Below are 15844 nucleotides of genomic sequence, written 5' to 3'. Positions count from 1 at the left end.
GACAATGGATACGCGCCTGGAGGTGGTCAGTGGTTTGTGAAGCAGCGCCTGGAGTGGCTATAAAGGCCAATTCTGGAGTGACAGGCTCTTCCACAGGTGCTGCAGAGAAATTTGTTTGTTGGGGCTGTTGCACAGTTGGCTCTCCCCTTGCGCCTCTGTCTTTTTTCCTGCCAACTACTAAGTCTCTTCGACTCGAATAATGATGTATTGTTAAATAAATATTCGAGAGATTCAAACAATGAGCAACTGATGGGAGAGACAGACGGGGGCTGGGAGAGGAGTAAGGGTGTTGGGGACAGTCAGAGAGGGGCTGGGAGAGGAGTAAGGGTGTTGGGGACAGTCAGAGAGGGGCTGGCAGAGGAGGAAGGGTGTTGGGGACAGTCAGAGAGGGGCTGGGAGAGGAGGAAAGTGTGTTGTGGATAGGCAGAGAGGGGCTGGGAGAGGAGGAAGGGTGTTGGGGATAGGCAGAGAGGGGCTGGGAGAGGAGGAAGGGTGTTGGGGATAGGCAAAGAGGGGTTGGGAGAGGAGGAAGGGTGTTGGGGATAGGCAGAGAGGGGCTGGGAGAGGAGGAAGGGTGTTGGGGATAGGCAGAGAGGGGCTGGGAGAGGAGGAAGGGTGTTGGGGATAGGCAGAGAGGGGCTGGGAGAGGAGGAAGGGTGTTGGGGATAGGCAGAGAGGGGCTGGGAGAGGAGGAGGGGTGTTGGGGATAGGCAGAGAGGGGCTGGGAGAGGAGGAAGGGTGTTGGGGATAGGCAGAGAGGGGCTGGGAGAGGAGGAAGGGTGTTGGGGACAGTCAGAGAGGGGCTGGGAGAGGAGGAAGGGTGTTGGGGATAGGCAGAGAGGGGTTGGGAGAAGAGGAAGGGTCCTGGCGATAGGCAGAGAGGGGCTGGGAGAGGAGGAAGGGTGTTGGGGATAGGCAGAGAGGGGTTGGGAGAGGAGGAAGGGTCCTGGCGATAGGCAGAGAGGGGCTGGGAGAGGAGGAAGGGTGTTGGGGATAGGCAGAGAGGGGCTGGGAGAGGAGGAAGGGTGTTGGGGACAGTCAGATAGGGGCTGGGAGAGGAGGAAGGGTGTTGGGGACAGTCAGAGAGGGGCTGGGAGAGGAGGAAAGGGTGTTGTGGATAGGCAGAGAGGGGCTGGGAGAGGAGGAAGGGTGTTGGGGATAGGCAGAGAGGGGCTGGGAGAGGAGGAAGGATGTTGGGGATAGGCAGAGAGGGGCTGGGAGAGGACGAAGGGTGTTGGGGATAGGCAGAGAGGGGCTGGGAGAGGAGGAGGGGTGTTGGGGATAGGCAGAGAGGGGCTGGGAGAGGAGGAGGGGTGTTTGGGATAGGCAGAGAGGGGCTGGGGAGGGGCAGTGAAGGGGCTCAGATATACATTAAGTGTACTGAACTGTTTTGACAGAGGTGTGCATTTTAGCTGGTTGAGCTGTGTATTCTCCGCAGACTCCAGGAGTTGCTCGCAGGATCCTATTTTAACCCCTACCTGTCTTGTAACCGGCAAGGAAAAAATCCATAAATACCATAATAGATTAAAAAACACCTTGTTTCTTTTCTAAAAGTGCATGTTCTGTCGAGAGAAACAATAACCTTTAAATAAGCTGCAGTGCAAGGTTCTGCACATTCCTTTTGGAAAGATGAGGATTTTTGTGACCGAGTTTTACAGGTTGAAAAATAACTTACGTTGCCAAAATGAATGAGTTGTTTTCTGAATGTGAGGGACCGAGACCATTAACATTCATTGTGGGTGAATTCAATACAATTCCATTTCTAGTTTCAGAAAACAATTGTGTAAGTTTAATTCTTTAGGGGTTAACACAAGCTGCAGTATACACAGTGCAGAAACTGTGTGCAACACAGGAGTGTCTACATCTGTATTTCTGTGTGCCTGTGTATATTTGTCTGTGTGTGTCTCTGTGTGTGTCCATGCTTGTGTGTGTGTGTGTGTCTGTCTGTGTGTTTGTATGTGTGTGTGTCTGTCTGTGTGTTTGTGTGTGTGTGTGTGTCTGTCTGTGTGTGTGTGTGTGTCTGTCTGTGTGTGTGTGTGTCTGTCTGTGTGTTTGTGTGTGTGTGTGTGTCTGTCTGTGTGTTTGTGTGTGTGTGTCTGTCTGTGTGTTTGTATGTGTGTGTCTGTCTGTGTGTTTGTGTGTGTGTCTGTCTGTGTGTTTGTGTGTGTGTGTTTGTGTGTGTGTGTTTGTGTGTCTGTCTGTGTGTGTGTGTGTGTCTGTCTGTGTGTGTGTGTGTGTGTCTGTCTGTGTGTGTGTCTGTCTGTCTGTCTGTGTGTGTGTGTGTCTGTCTGTGTGTTTGTGTGTGTCTGTCTGTGTGTTTGTGTGTGTGTGTGTGTCTGTCTGTGTGTTTGTGTGTGTGTGTCTGTGTGTGTGTGTCTGTGTGTGTTTGTGTGTCTGTCTGTGTGTGTGTGTGTGTCTGTGTGTTTGTGTGTGTGTGTCTGTCTGTGTGTTTGTGTGTGTCTGTCTGTGTGTGTTTGTGTGTGTGTCTGTCTGTGTGTGTGTGTGTGTCTGTCTGTGTGTGTTTGTGTGTGTGTCTGTCTGTGTGTTTGTGTGTGTGTGTGTGTGTGTCTGTCTGTGTGTTTGTGTCTGTGTCTGTCTGTGTGTTTGTGTGTGCGTCTGTGTCAGTATCCGTCACTGATTTGTCATCTTGAATTGGCTGAAACCTTGAACTCCTGGAATTCCCCCCCCCCCCCCAATCTGCAGTCTCTGAACCCCAATCTTGGTGTTGCCTAACTAACAGCAGTCCCAGGTTCAGCCTGTTGTCAGTGTAGTGATGGTGTACAATGCTGTTGCACAGACTTTAAAATGTTCCTGTTGTTGTTTTAATTGGACAGGGAACAATGTTCTTGTTCTATGAAGGAGCAATAGACGACAAGTATCCTCTCATACTTCAGCCTTGCTTCAAGTTAGTTCAATAGCTCAACATTTCGGGAATGTGCACTGCAGATAATCTGACATTCGAGCAGTTTAACAAGTAACTAACAGAGTCTTACTGGCTGATTGTCAATATTTATTCTCTGATGCAAATCAGTGTTACACGACAGAAGGTCAGAGGTGAAATCAGTCACAAGGTCCCACCTTGATGGATCAGACACTGCCAGTAATGAATTGGAACATTGGAGAGATTCCAGCCAATGCTGAACCCCAGTTAGAGTTAACCCCTTCAGGAGCAAGGGCAAGAGGTGGAGAAGAGGAAGGGAGAGTAGTGAGGGAGGGAGAGGAGGGCGATGGGGTGAGGAGGGCAACGGAGGGAGAGGCAAAGGAAAGGGGTGGAGTAGGATTGGAGGGGAGAATGGGGGGGGAGATAAGGGAAGTGGAGGAGAGGTGGGGGGGGGGCGGGAAATGTGGAGAGGAAAAGATGGAAGTGGAAGGACAGGAGAGGGAGTGGAGAAGGAGAGTGAGGAGGCAGGAGAGGAGAGATAAGGAGGGGAGGGGAAAAAGAGAAGGCGGGGAGGGGACAGGAGGATAGAAAATACCAAAAATAAAGTCAAAGATAAAAGGCCATTTAACCTATTGATGTTCATCCCATTAGGAAGACAGGAACAGGAGGAGGCCCATTCAGCCCCTCTCGAGCCTGTCACACAGGAACAGGAGGAGGCCCATTCAGCCCCTCTCGAGCCTGTCACACAGGAACAGGAGGAGGCCCATTCAGCCCCTCTCGAGCCTGTCACACAGGAACAGGAGGAGGCCCATTCAGCCCCTCTCGAGCCTGTCACTCAGGAACAGGAGGAGGCCCATTCAGCCCCTCGAGCCTGTCACACAGGAACAGGAGGAGGCCCATTCAGCCCCTCTCGAGCCTGTCACTCAGGAACAGGAGGAGGCCCATTCAGCCCCTCGAGCCTGTCACACAGGAACAGGAGGAGGCCATTCAGCCCCTCGAGCCTGTCACACAGGAACAGGAGGAGGCCCATTCAGCCCCTCAAGCCTGTCACACAGGAACAGGAGGAGGCCCATTCAGCTCCTCGAGCCTGTCACACAGGAACAGGAGGAGGCCCATTCAACCCTCGAGCCTGTTACACAGGAACAGGAGGAGGCCATTCAGCCCCTCGAGCCTGTCACACAGGAACAGGAGGAGGCCCATTCAGCCCCTCAAGCCTGTCACTCAGGAACAGGAGGAGGCCCATTCAGCCCCTCGAGCCTGTCACACAGGAACAGGAGGAGGCCCATTCAACCCTCGAGCCTGTTACACAGGAACAGGAGGAGGCCCATTCAGCCCCTCAAACCTGTTTTGCTACAATCCTGGCTTTTTATTCTCTATTGTTAAGTATAGTCTGTCTCCTATTTCAAAAGACTTCCTGTGTTTCTTTGTATTTGTTTTCTTGAAGTGTGACACTGAGGTTTGATGGGGAGGAAATATTCACGCCAGTGAAGTCCCTGCATTAAACCCCTCCCCCCGCCTGTTACTATTTTATATGATTCAATAGATCCTCCCTTTGCCCAGAAGGGAAGCCACAAGCAAGGTTGGTTTGGGGAGGGATTTTATACAAAACCAGGACAGCAGGACCAAAATGCATGATGATAAAAAATGACTACATTTATGTAGCACCTTTCACATCCTTAGGATAACCTAAAGCACTTCACCTCTCTGCCTTGCTACCTCATTTTCCAACTTTAAAACGCTCTTGAAAGCCTTCCGCTTTGACCGAGCTTTTGGTCACCTGTCCTAATATCTCCTTGTGTGATAATCACTCCTGGGAGGCTTTACTATGTTAAAGGTGCTACATAAATGCAAGTTGTTGTTGTTCACAGCTAGTGAATACTTTCCTCTGTTAGACAGGCAAACACGACAACCAATTTACTCACAGGAATGAGGTAAATGACCAATTCACAGGGTTTTGGTAATCGCACTGCAGGGGTGCGATTCTTTCATGGGATGTGGGCGTCATTGGCAAGGCCTGTATTTATAGCCCATCCCTAATTGCCCTTGAACTGAGTGGCTTGCTAGGCCATTTCAGAGGGCATGTAAGAGTTAACCACATTGTTGTGGGTCTGGAGTCACATGTAGGCCAGACCAGGTAAGGACAGCAGATTTCCTTCCCTAAAGGACATGAGTGAACCAGATGGGTTTTTACAAAGATTGATGTTAGTTTCATTGCACCATTACTGAGACTAGCTTTCAATTCCAGATTTTTAAAAATTAACTAATTAAACTTATTAATTAAATTTAAATTCCACCAGCTGCTGTGGTGCGATTTGCACCCAAGTCCCTACAGCATAGGCCTGAGCCTCAGGGTTACTAGTTTAGTGACATTACCACTACATTCCGTCTCCCCCACTCTTCACCCACTAGTGCCAAAGGAATCTTTTACATCCCCCGAATACATATTTGTGACATAAAATAAAACATTTCATCCAAAATATGGCACCTCCAACACTCTCTCAGAGCTGTGCTGGAGTATCAGATCAAACTTTGGGCTTATGTCTCGAAAGGGAGATTTGAACTCATAACCTTCTGACTGAGAGGTGCAAGTGTTAGTTGTCAAGAAACCCCTATATGCCAAATGAGAACATTAATTTCTTCAGTTGGAAACTTGTATTAGACTTTTAATAGGAAAAATCCAACAGTAACTTTTTAAAAACTAGCAGCCAAGATGGCCACTGCAGTTTGCATCTGAAATACCAGGAGATTGAACTGGAGACAAAAAGTCTAACAAGAAGCTCAGCCAGGACAATGGCTTGCTCTAAGTGATTGAATGACCTAAAATGGCTTCATTAGCATTGCAGTCAAGGCAATCCTCACATGTTGACTTTGAAAGAGCCAACCCCCACCCCCCATCCGCAAGTGTGAATGGACATCGTGGGGCCTGTGAAACCTAGAATTTCTTTAGGAGGTTCTAGAGACCCTGAAGCAATCATGTGACTGCCTGACCTCAGGGGAATTGTTACACAGACAAAGAGACAAGCTGTAACTGAGTGGGCAGCAGCAGAGAAGGCTGCAGGCTTCCCTTTCTCTCTCTCTCTAGGAAACATAAAGTTTGAAAACTGTCTGCGACTGGGCACCCTCCAAGCCTACAGACTGCTACAGCCAGCGACCGGGGAAGAGAGCCAAATACAATTCTGCCTTTAGGAAAACCCTGAACAAAGCAAGCCAACCAAAGTGCACTTTGACCAGTGAGGACTTCAAGAATACAGCTTCGGCTGAGGATTACTGGATCACCCACTTCACAGGCTGTGTATTTAAATTCCATTTATTCTGGACTTTAATCCAACCACCAAATCTATTTTTCCCTCTGTAATCTATTTGTGTGATTCTTGTATGAATGTGTGCGTGAATGTGTAGTGTATTTTTAAATCAGGTTAGAGCGTGAAGTATAATGAACTTATCTGTTTCTTGTTTAAACGCAAGAGAACCTGTCCAACTGGTTCTTTCACGATCACAGTAAAGGAAAAAGGTAAAACACTCATGGAGGTGGTAAGCACGACCACTGTTGAGAAAGGAATAAACCCTGTTGTGGTCAATTAAGAGGAAGGGGAAGAGAGGGGAGTCTGAGACCCCTCCTCACCTGTCTGTAACATAGCACTGAGCTAAACTTACTCCAATGCGTCACCGTCTTCAGATTAAGTTAGGTGTGTGGATGCTTTGTTACTTAGCAGTAAATATCAACCCAATGCAGTGTTTACAAAGGAGCTGGACTTGCTTTGACAGGAAGGAAGGCTATAGGTCCGTGCGATTCCTTCAGCAAGCTCTGAGTTTATAAGATGGGCCAAATGGCCTTTCATAGTTCCCAACAGTTGTTCCTGCCCCCTTTCCTGGTGGCCCTGGCTCCCACCACCTCTCCCCAAGGAGGCCGCTCTTTGTGCCTGACTCAGGACAATGAGTGACAGTAGAATATTTGACTACTGGGTGCCTCACAGCCAAGGTCACTCCTGACCATATCAGACAGTCACATTGCACAAACCATCCAGCAAAGGTCAATGTTAGGACTGGGGAGTGGGAACATTGGCAGAATCGCACCCTTTTTAATCCTGGGAAACATAATGCCAGCAGTAATACTCCTATCAATGCAAGCTGAGAATAATATTGACCAGGGACCAAGTGGGAGCCCACTGCTCTGGACAGTTCCACACCACACCGGCTGTACATTTACTTACTCGGGGGGGTTTGGAGGAATTCCTAATATTTCCATTGTTTATGGAACCCCCTCCCCCGACCTCAAACAGCACATTGTGGACAGTACAGTTGGTGGGTGGAGAATAGTGGGTTGTGTAGGGTCAGGATAGGACACAAATACTAATGGTCATTGTTCAATAAAGTTTTACCAGTTTCAAGTGACCACAGCAGAACACATATTGGGAGCAGGTCCAACTCTGATTTACCAATGTCAACTACATGGGGTCAACTGCCAGTGCATGGGGTCAACTGCCAGTTCATGGGGTCAGCTGCCAGTGCGTGGGGTCAACTACCAGTGCGTGGGGTCAGCTGCCAGTGCGTGGGGTCAGCTGCCAGTGCGTGGGGCCAGCTGCCAGTGCGTGGGGTCAACTGCCAGTGCGTAGGGTCAACTGCCAGTGCGTGGGGTCAGCTGCCAGTGCATACTCAGGAAATGGCCCCACTGTGAAATAGACATATCTGATAAAGAAGCAAAATTGGCGAATGTGAAAATCTCCCTCATCCCCCGAGACGTATCTTAGTATTGATAAGATGGTGAGAAATACATCGTTATCACCCACTGCCCTTGTGCTGTCTGTGGCGTGAAGGTGAACAGTAGCTGACCCAGGGTGGGACGGCCTGTGACAGGAGCACAGTTTTGCTGAATCAAGATGTTTTGATAAGAGGGTATTTATTGATGTCGCTTGTCCGTGGAGGGCGGACAAAGATGTTCTGGATCCTGGATCCCAAAGGCTGGAGCTTTGTGTTTTCACAGCTCAATGACTAACAGTGACAATTAAACCAAAGTTAGTGCAGCAGTTTTATTGAACATTACAATGTTCAGTTCATAGAACTCACTTATATAAAGTGTCCAGATGTGGGAATCTGCATTCTGGACATTGGGTTCAATCAGTGCTCCTGGACACAGCAAAGTTCAGCTACAGATCTCCCAAAACATGTCCTCTGGATTGCAAACGTTGAATAATTCAGCTGACTGATTTCTTCTGGGATCCTCTCCCCATTTCTGCACTCTCATTGGCAATATTGCAGTGGGTTCCAGTGCAATGCACGTTGGAAGCCAAACCGCTGGACCTTGTGATCCATCATCGAGTGGTTCAGACCATGTGATGGTAACAGGACTATCAGCTCCACGGTGACAAGCCAAGGAAATCCCAATCGTGAGAATGACCATCACAATTTCCCATTGTTGTCTTTACTTGTTGCCTTGTGGAGGGGTCGGTCAGCCTTCGTAGCATGATAGGCACAGAAGGAGGCCATTTGGCCCATCATGCCTGTGCTAGCTCCTTGAAAGAACTATCCATAGTCCCACTCGCCCCTGATCTTTCCCCATAGCCTGGAAAATTGTTCCTTCAATTATTTCTCCAATTCTCTTTTGAAAGTTACTATTGAATCTGCTTCCACTGCCCTTTCAGGCAGCACGTTCCGGATCAAAATGACTTATCTGAAAAAAAATTTCCTCCTCATGTTGACTCTGGCTCTTTGAGTCTGCTCACTGACCCTCTTGCCAATGGTAACAGTTTCTCATTTATTCTCGCGAAAACCTTCATAATTTCCTTCTTCTTGAAATGATTGTTTGTACAACTTGTTTGTTGCTTCCTAGGACATGAAGGATTAACGCACCCAGTGTGGGACTGGAGCCACGTGTAGGCCGGATGGGGGAAACAGGGTGACTGGAGTCACGTGTAGGCCGGATGGGGGAACGGGGTGACTGGAGTCACGTGTAGGCCGGATGGGGGAACGGGGTGACTGGAGTCACGTGTAGGCCGGATGGGGGAACGGGGTGACTGGAGTCACGTGTAGGCCGGATGGGGGAACGGGGTGACTGGAGTCACGTGTAGGCCGGATGGGGGAACGGGGTGACTGGAGTCACGTGTAGGCCGGATGGGGGAAACAGGGTGACTGGAGTCACGTGTAGGCCGGATGGGGGAACGGGGTGACTGGAGTCACGTGTAGGCCGGATGGGGGAACGGGGTGACTGGAGTCACGTGTAGGCCGGATGGGGGAGCGGGGTGACTGGAGTCACGTGTAGGCCGGATGGGGGGAAGGGGTGACTGGAGTCACGTGTAGGCCGGATGGGGGAAACGGGGTGACTGGAGTCACGTGTAGGCCGGATGGGGGGAAGGGGTGACTGGAGTCACGTGTAGGCCGGATGGGGGGAAGGGGTGACTGGAGTCACGTGTAGGCCGGATGGGGGAGCGGGGTGACTGGAGTCACGTGTAGGCCGGATGGGGGAAACGGGGTGACTGGAGTCACGTGTAGGCCGGATGGGGAGAAGGGGTGACTGGAGTCACGTGTAGGCCGGATGGGGGAAACGGGGTGACTGGAGTCACGTGTAGGCCGGATGGGGGAAACGGGGTGACTGGAGTCACGTGTAGGCCGGATGGGGGGAACGGGGTGACTGGAGTCACGTGTAGGCCGGATGGGGGAACGGGGTGACAGTTTCCCTCCTTGCAGATTTTCCTGGTCCTTCATGCCGGGGGCGAGTCCACGTATCGTCAGAATTAATCCAATTTGATTTCACAGCTTTTCCCAGTGGGATTTGAACTGATTGAGTTTCTCGTCCAATACCAGAGTCACAAGGGCACGTTACCCTTTACATGGCATTTCAACTGCTGCTTCAAATCCAAAGGCTTATTTCCAAAGCAACTCTGTGGGTCATGGGTCATGTGCTGGAGCCCCCGCGCTCGCAAAAGGAATAGGCAAGTTGACGGCAGCCGATTAACAGACGGTTCCGTCTGCCTCGCGCTTGCTGCTAAAACACTGCGTTCACAATCCCGGAGGGCAGCTATTTTGCATGCACTGCACGACGCCTTTCACTGTCTACGCAGCAGGGTGGGGCCAGGAGAATCACCAGGTACAGCAGCAGACAGAGCCAACAGGAGCAGCTCTTCACCCAGAACGTTGACCAACTCCCCTGTGAAAATACTGTCTCCAGGGTAGCAGTCTCGTAACTGAAGCAGTAACAGAGACAGAGACAGAGACAGAGAGACAGTGTTAACAATGACAGTGAAACAGGAAATCAGAAACACTCTGTAAACTGTTTAGAAATGTTTCAATGTAGTATTAGCCTGGCCTACCAGTGTCGAGTTTGCATATGAAAAATAATGACCAGGTAACGACCTACTGGTCCATCCCATTGAATTACATTGAGTCTGCAGCACAGATACAGGCCATTCGGCCCAACTGGTCGAAGCTGGTTTTTATATTCCAAATGGGCTTCCCCCCACCCTACTTCATTTACCCCTCTCTGTATCTCCTCCTGGTCCTTTCTTGTGTTTATCCAGCTTCCACTTAAATGTATCTATACTATTCACTGCAACCACTCCCCGTGGTAGCGAGTTCCACATTCTCGCCACTCTCTGGGGAAAGAGGATTCTCCTGAATTCCCGATTGGATTTATTAGTGATTATCTTATATTTATGGCCCCTAGTTCTGGACTCCTTCATAATTGCGTTGTCTTGGGTATCACTATACAGACACTCCCCCTGCACTCAGAGCCATGTGACCTCCCTCTGAGAAGTGAAAGCCGAGTTAAAAACCCAGGCCAATTAGGAGAGAAAAACTGGAGCCTCCTCTCTCACCCGCTTAGCTGACTCTCACTGGATTACTGTCCCAGTGTCTGCTTGCATCCCTCACTGCCCCAGCACCACGCGCAAGTCCCCAGACTGTATGGGCACAGTCAGGAAGGGTCAACAGGCTTCTTCAACCCTGCCCCCACATAATGCTTACACACTCGCACGCGCACGCACGCACAAACACACACATGCACACACTCGCACACACATGCAAGCAAGGGCACTGAGGCCAAGAGCAGTCCACCCCAATGGTGGTTTAGGTTAGCTAACTCTGTATGGTTCAGTACCGCAAAGGCTGAGGTGTGAGTGGCCCCTTCAACACTTTGATTGAACAGTTCCGAGACTCAGCTTACTTGAACCAGTTGGTCAGTGTCATCATGACATACAGCGAGGCCAAGAAGAAGACAAAATGGAAGGATGAGTAGCTGTACGTCACTTGCTCTCTCTCGTTGTGTATCACTTTCTGTCCTCCTGTGATCTCCACTTCACACTTGGGCTCTGCAGAGCACAACAAAATCAAATGATTCCAAAAATTTAGGAACGGGAATAAACAAAGTAGAACCACAAATAGTCCAGAGAATCACCCTTTCTGGGACACACAGTCCGAAAAAAAACAATTTTACTCATATTACATGAATAAATCCATTCAAACCTCAGCGGCAAGTTTATTACTTCCATATTACTTTCCAAACTAAACCTATCTTTCAATTAGAAAGGTTTAATAATGCTCTATTTCAAAATTCCCAGCCTTGCACCTTCAGGAACTGTATCCCAGTGAGAGTCAGCATCTTCAGGAACTGTGTCCCCCGGTGAGAGTCAGCACCTTCAGGAACTGTCCCCCAGTGAGAGTCAGCACCTTCAGGAACTGTCCCCCAGTGAGAGTCAGCACCTTCAGGAACTGTCCCCCAGTGAGAGTGAGCACCTTCAGGAACTGTATCCCAGTGAGAGACAGCACCTTCAGGAACTGTATCCCAGTGAGAGACAGCACCTTCAGGAACTGTATCCCAGTGAGAGTCAGCACCTTCAGGAACTGTGTCCCCCGGTGAGAGTCAGCACCTTCAGGAACTGTATCCCACTGAGAGTCAGCACCTTCAGGAACTGTCCCCCAGTGAGAGTCAGCACCTTCAGGAACTTTATCCCAGTGAGAGTCAGCACCTTCAGGAACTGTATCCCACTGAGAGTCAGCACCTTCAGGAACTGTATCCTAGTGAGAGTCAGCACCTTCAGGAACTGTATCCCAGTGAGAGTCAGCACCTTCAGAACTGTATCCCAGTGAGAGTCAGCACCTTCAGGAACTTTATCCCAGAGAGAGTCAGCACCTTCAGGAACTGTCCCCCAGTGAGAGTCAGCACCTTCAGGAACTGTCCCCCAGTGAGAGTCAGCAACTTCAGGAACTGTATCCCAGTGAGAGACAGCACCTTCAGGAACTGTGTCCCCCGGTGACAGTCAGCACCTTCAGGAACTGCATCCCACTGAGAGACAGCACCATCAGGAACTGTATCCCATGAGAGACAGCACCTTCAGGAACTGTCCCCCAGTGAGAGTCAGCACCTTCAGGAACTGTATCCCAGTGAGAGACAGCACCATCAGGAACTGTATCCCAGTGAGAGTCAGAACCTTCAGGAACTGTCCCCCAGTGAGAGTCAGAACCTTCAGGAACTGTCCCCCAGTGAGAGTCAGCACCTTCAGGAAATGTCCCCCAATGAGAGTCAGCACCTTCAGGAACTGTCCCCCAGTGAGAGTCAGCACCTTCAGGAACTGTATCCCAGTGAGAGACAGCACCATCAGGAACTGTATCCCAGTGAGAGTCAGAACCTTCAGGAACTGTCCCCCAGTGAGAGTCAGAACCTTCAGGAACTGTCCCCCAGTGAGAGTCAGCACCTTCAGGAAATGTCCCCCAATGAGAGTCAGCACCTTGAGGAACTGTATCCCAGTGAGAGTCAGCACCTTCAGGAACTGTCCCCCAGTGAGAGTCAGCACCTTCAGGAACTGTCCCCCAGTGAGAGTCAGCACCTTCAGGAACTGTACCCCAGTGAGAGTCAGCACCTTCAGGAACTGTATCCCAGTGAGAGTCAGCACCTTCAGGAACTGTATCCCAGTGAGAGTCAGCACCTTCAGGAACTGTACCCCAGTGAGAGTCAGCACCTTCAGGAACTGTCCCCCAGTGAGAGTCAGCACCTTCAGGAACTGTCCCCCAGTGAGAGTCAGCACCTTCAGGAACTGTCCCCCAGTGAGAGTCAGCACCTTCAGGAACTGTCCCCCAGTGAGAGTCAGCACCTTCAGGAACTGTATCCCAGTGAGAGTCAACACCTTCAGGAACTGTCACCCAGTGAGAGTCAGCACATTTGCGGAAAGGTTGGTTTAAATTCTGTTACTCACTTTCCTCGTCGAGGCAGCAGAAGCAACAGGAGGCTTTCTGTAATGGAGAAGAGAGAGATTGTCATCAGGTATAACTGAGAGAGAGGAGGATGGGAAAAGGATCGTTCATGGGAATAATTGTGGGTACTTTCGGGAAACATTGCAATAAAACCAGAAAGGGGAAGAGAAGAATATTCGGGGCAAGCAGCGAATATCAGAAAACAAGGAAAAGTGTTTGAAAATACCCAGAACTGTCAAAAGTACAATTCCAACACTGAGATTGAGAGATATTTGTTGGGTAAGGCTATTAAAGGTTACAGAACCAAAGTGGGTATATGGAGTCATAAAGTCATAGAGTTATACAGCACAGAAACAGGCCCTTCAGCCCATCATGTCTGTACTGGCCATCAAGCACCTAACTGTTCTGATCCCATTTTCCAGCACTTGGCCCGTAGCCTTGTATGCTATGGTGTTTCAAGTGCTCGTCTAAATACTTCTTAAATGTTGTGATGGTTCCTACCTCTACCACCTCTTCAGGCAGTGCGTTCCAGATTCCAACCACTCTCTGGGTTAAATTTTTTTTCCTCAAATCCCCTAAAAACCTCCTACCCCTTACCTTAAATCTATGCCCCCTGGTTACTGACCCTCCGCTAAAGGAAAAAGTTTTGTCCTATCTAACCTATCAATGCCCCTCATAATTCTGTATACTTCAATCATGTCCCCCCTCAGCCTTCTCTGCTCTAAGGAAAACATCCCTAGCCTTTTCAGTCTCTCTTCATAGCTGAAATGCTCCAGCCCAGGCAACATCCTGGTGAATCTCCTCTGCACCCTCTCCAGTGCAATCACATCCTTCCTATAGTGTGGTGCCCAGAACTGAACACAGTACTCCAGCTGTGTCCTAACTAATGTTTTATACAGCTCCATCATAACCTCCCTGCCCTTATATTATCGGCTAATAAAGGCAAGTATCCCATATGACTTCGTAACCACCTTATCTACCTGTGCTGCTGCCTTCAGTGATCTATGGACAATTACACCAAGGTCCCTCTGACCCTCTGTTCTTCCTAGGGTCCTACCATCCATTGTATATTCCCTTGCCTTGTTAGTCCTCCTAAAATGCATCACCTCACACTTCTCAGGATTAAATTCCATTTGCCACTGCTCTGCCCATCTTACCAGCCCATCTATATCGTCCTGTAATCTAAGGCTTTCCTCCTCACTATTTACAACACCACCAATTTTCGTGTCATCTTCGAACTTACTGATCAGACCTCCTATATTCATGTCTAAATCATTAATGTACACTACAAACAGCAAGGGTCCCAGCACCGATCCCTGTGGTACACCACTGGTCACAGGCTTCCACTTGCAAAAACAACCCTCAACTATCACCCTCTGCCTCCTGCCACTAAGCCAATTTTGGATCCAATTTGCCAAATTGCCCTGGATCCCATGGGCTCTTACCTTCTTAACCAATCTCCCATGCAGGATCTTACAAAAGCCTTACTGAAATCCATGTAGACTACATCAACTGCTTTACCCTCATCTACACATCTAGTCACCGCCTCAAAAAATTCAATCAATTTAGTTAGACAAGATCTCCCCCTTACAAAGCCATGCTGACCATCACTAATTAATCCCTGCATCTCCAAATGAAGATTAATCCTGTCTCTCAGAATTTTTTCCAATAGTTTCCCTACCACTGATGTTGCACTCACCAGCCTGTAATTATCTGGTTTATCCCTACTACCCTTCTTGAATAATGGTACCACATTCACTGCCCTCCAATCTTCTGGTACCTCTCCTGTGGCCAGAGAGGATTTGAAAATTTGTGTCAGAGCCCCTACGATCTCTTCCCTTGCCTCACATAACAGCCTGGGATACATCTCATCTGGGCCTGGGGATTTATCCACTTTTAAGCCCGCTAAAACAGCTAATACTTCCTCCCTTTCAATACTAATTTGTTCAAGTATATCACAATCCCCCTCCCTGATCTCTACACCTACATCGTCCTTCTCCATAGTGAACACAGATGAAAAGTAATCATTTAAAACCTCACCTGTGTCCTCTGGCTCCACACACAGATTGCCACTTTGGTCCCTATTGGGCCCTACTCGTTCCCTGGTTATCCTCTTGCCCTTAATATACTTATAAAACGCCTCAGGAGTTTCCTTTATCTAGTCTGCCAGTGTTTTTTCATGTCCCCTCTTCACTCTCCTAATTACTATTTTAAGTACCCCCCCCTACACTTTCTATACTCCTCTCGAGCCTCCGCTGTTTTCAGCACTCTGAATCTGCCATAAGCCTCCTTTATTTTTCCTTATCCAATCCTCTATATCCCTTGACATCCAGGGTTCCCTGGATTTGTTGGTCCTACCCTTCACCTTAACGGGTACATGTTGGCTCTGAACTCTCACTATTTCCTCTTTGAATGACTCCCACTGATCTGATGTAGACTTTCCTACATGTAGCTGCTCCCAGTCCACTTTGGCCAGATCCTGTTTTATCATATTGAAATCGGCCTTCCCCCAATTCACTACCTTTATTTCTGGTCCATCTTTGTCCTTTTCCATAACTACCTTAAATCTTACAGTGTTATGGTCACTATCCCTGAAATATTCCCCCACTGACACTTCTACCACTTGTCCGGCTTCATTCCCTAGGATTAGAGTCATAGAGTTACACAGCACAGAAACAGACCCTTCGGCCCATTGTGTCTGTGCCAGCCATCAAGCAACTATCTATTCTAATCCCATTTTCCAGCACTTAGCCCATAGCCTTGTATGCTATGGCGTTTCAAGTG

General features: G+C 49.1%; 1 protein-coding gene across 1 annotated transcript in view; it reads right to left on the bottom strand.

Annotated features, from left to right (window-relative positions):
- Nucleotides 1–9306: 9306 nt before the first annotated feature.
- The window catches only part of serinc4 (serine incorporator 4), a 58673-nt gene continuing 52135 nt past the window's right edge, over nt 9307–15844 (bottom strand). The window contains exons 10-12 of the mRNA XM_068015169.1: nt 13063–13099; nt 11037–11181; nt 9307–10059 (exon numbers count right to left, since the gene is read on the bottom strand). Coding sequence (XP_067871270.1) covers nt 9894–10059; nt 11037–11181; nt 13063–13099 — 348 coding nt within the window. The 3' untranslated portion in view covers nt 9307–9893. The remainder of the gene's footprint in view (nt 10060–11036; nt 11182–13062; nt 13100–15844) is intronic.

The sequence above is a fragment of the Heterodontus francisci genome, chromosome 35 (genome assembly GCF_036365525.1).
Source record: "Heterodontus francisci isolate sHetFra1 chromosome 35, sHetFra1.hap1, whole genome shotgun sequence".
Classification (NCBI taxonomy): Eukaryota; Metazoa; Chordata; class Chondrichthyes; order Heterodontiformes; family Heterodontidae; genus Heterodontus; species Heterodontus francisci.
Note: the sequence above shows the minus strand (reverse complement) of the source record. Positions and strands in the feature narration are given on the sequence as shown.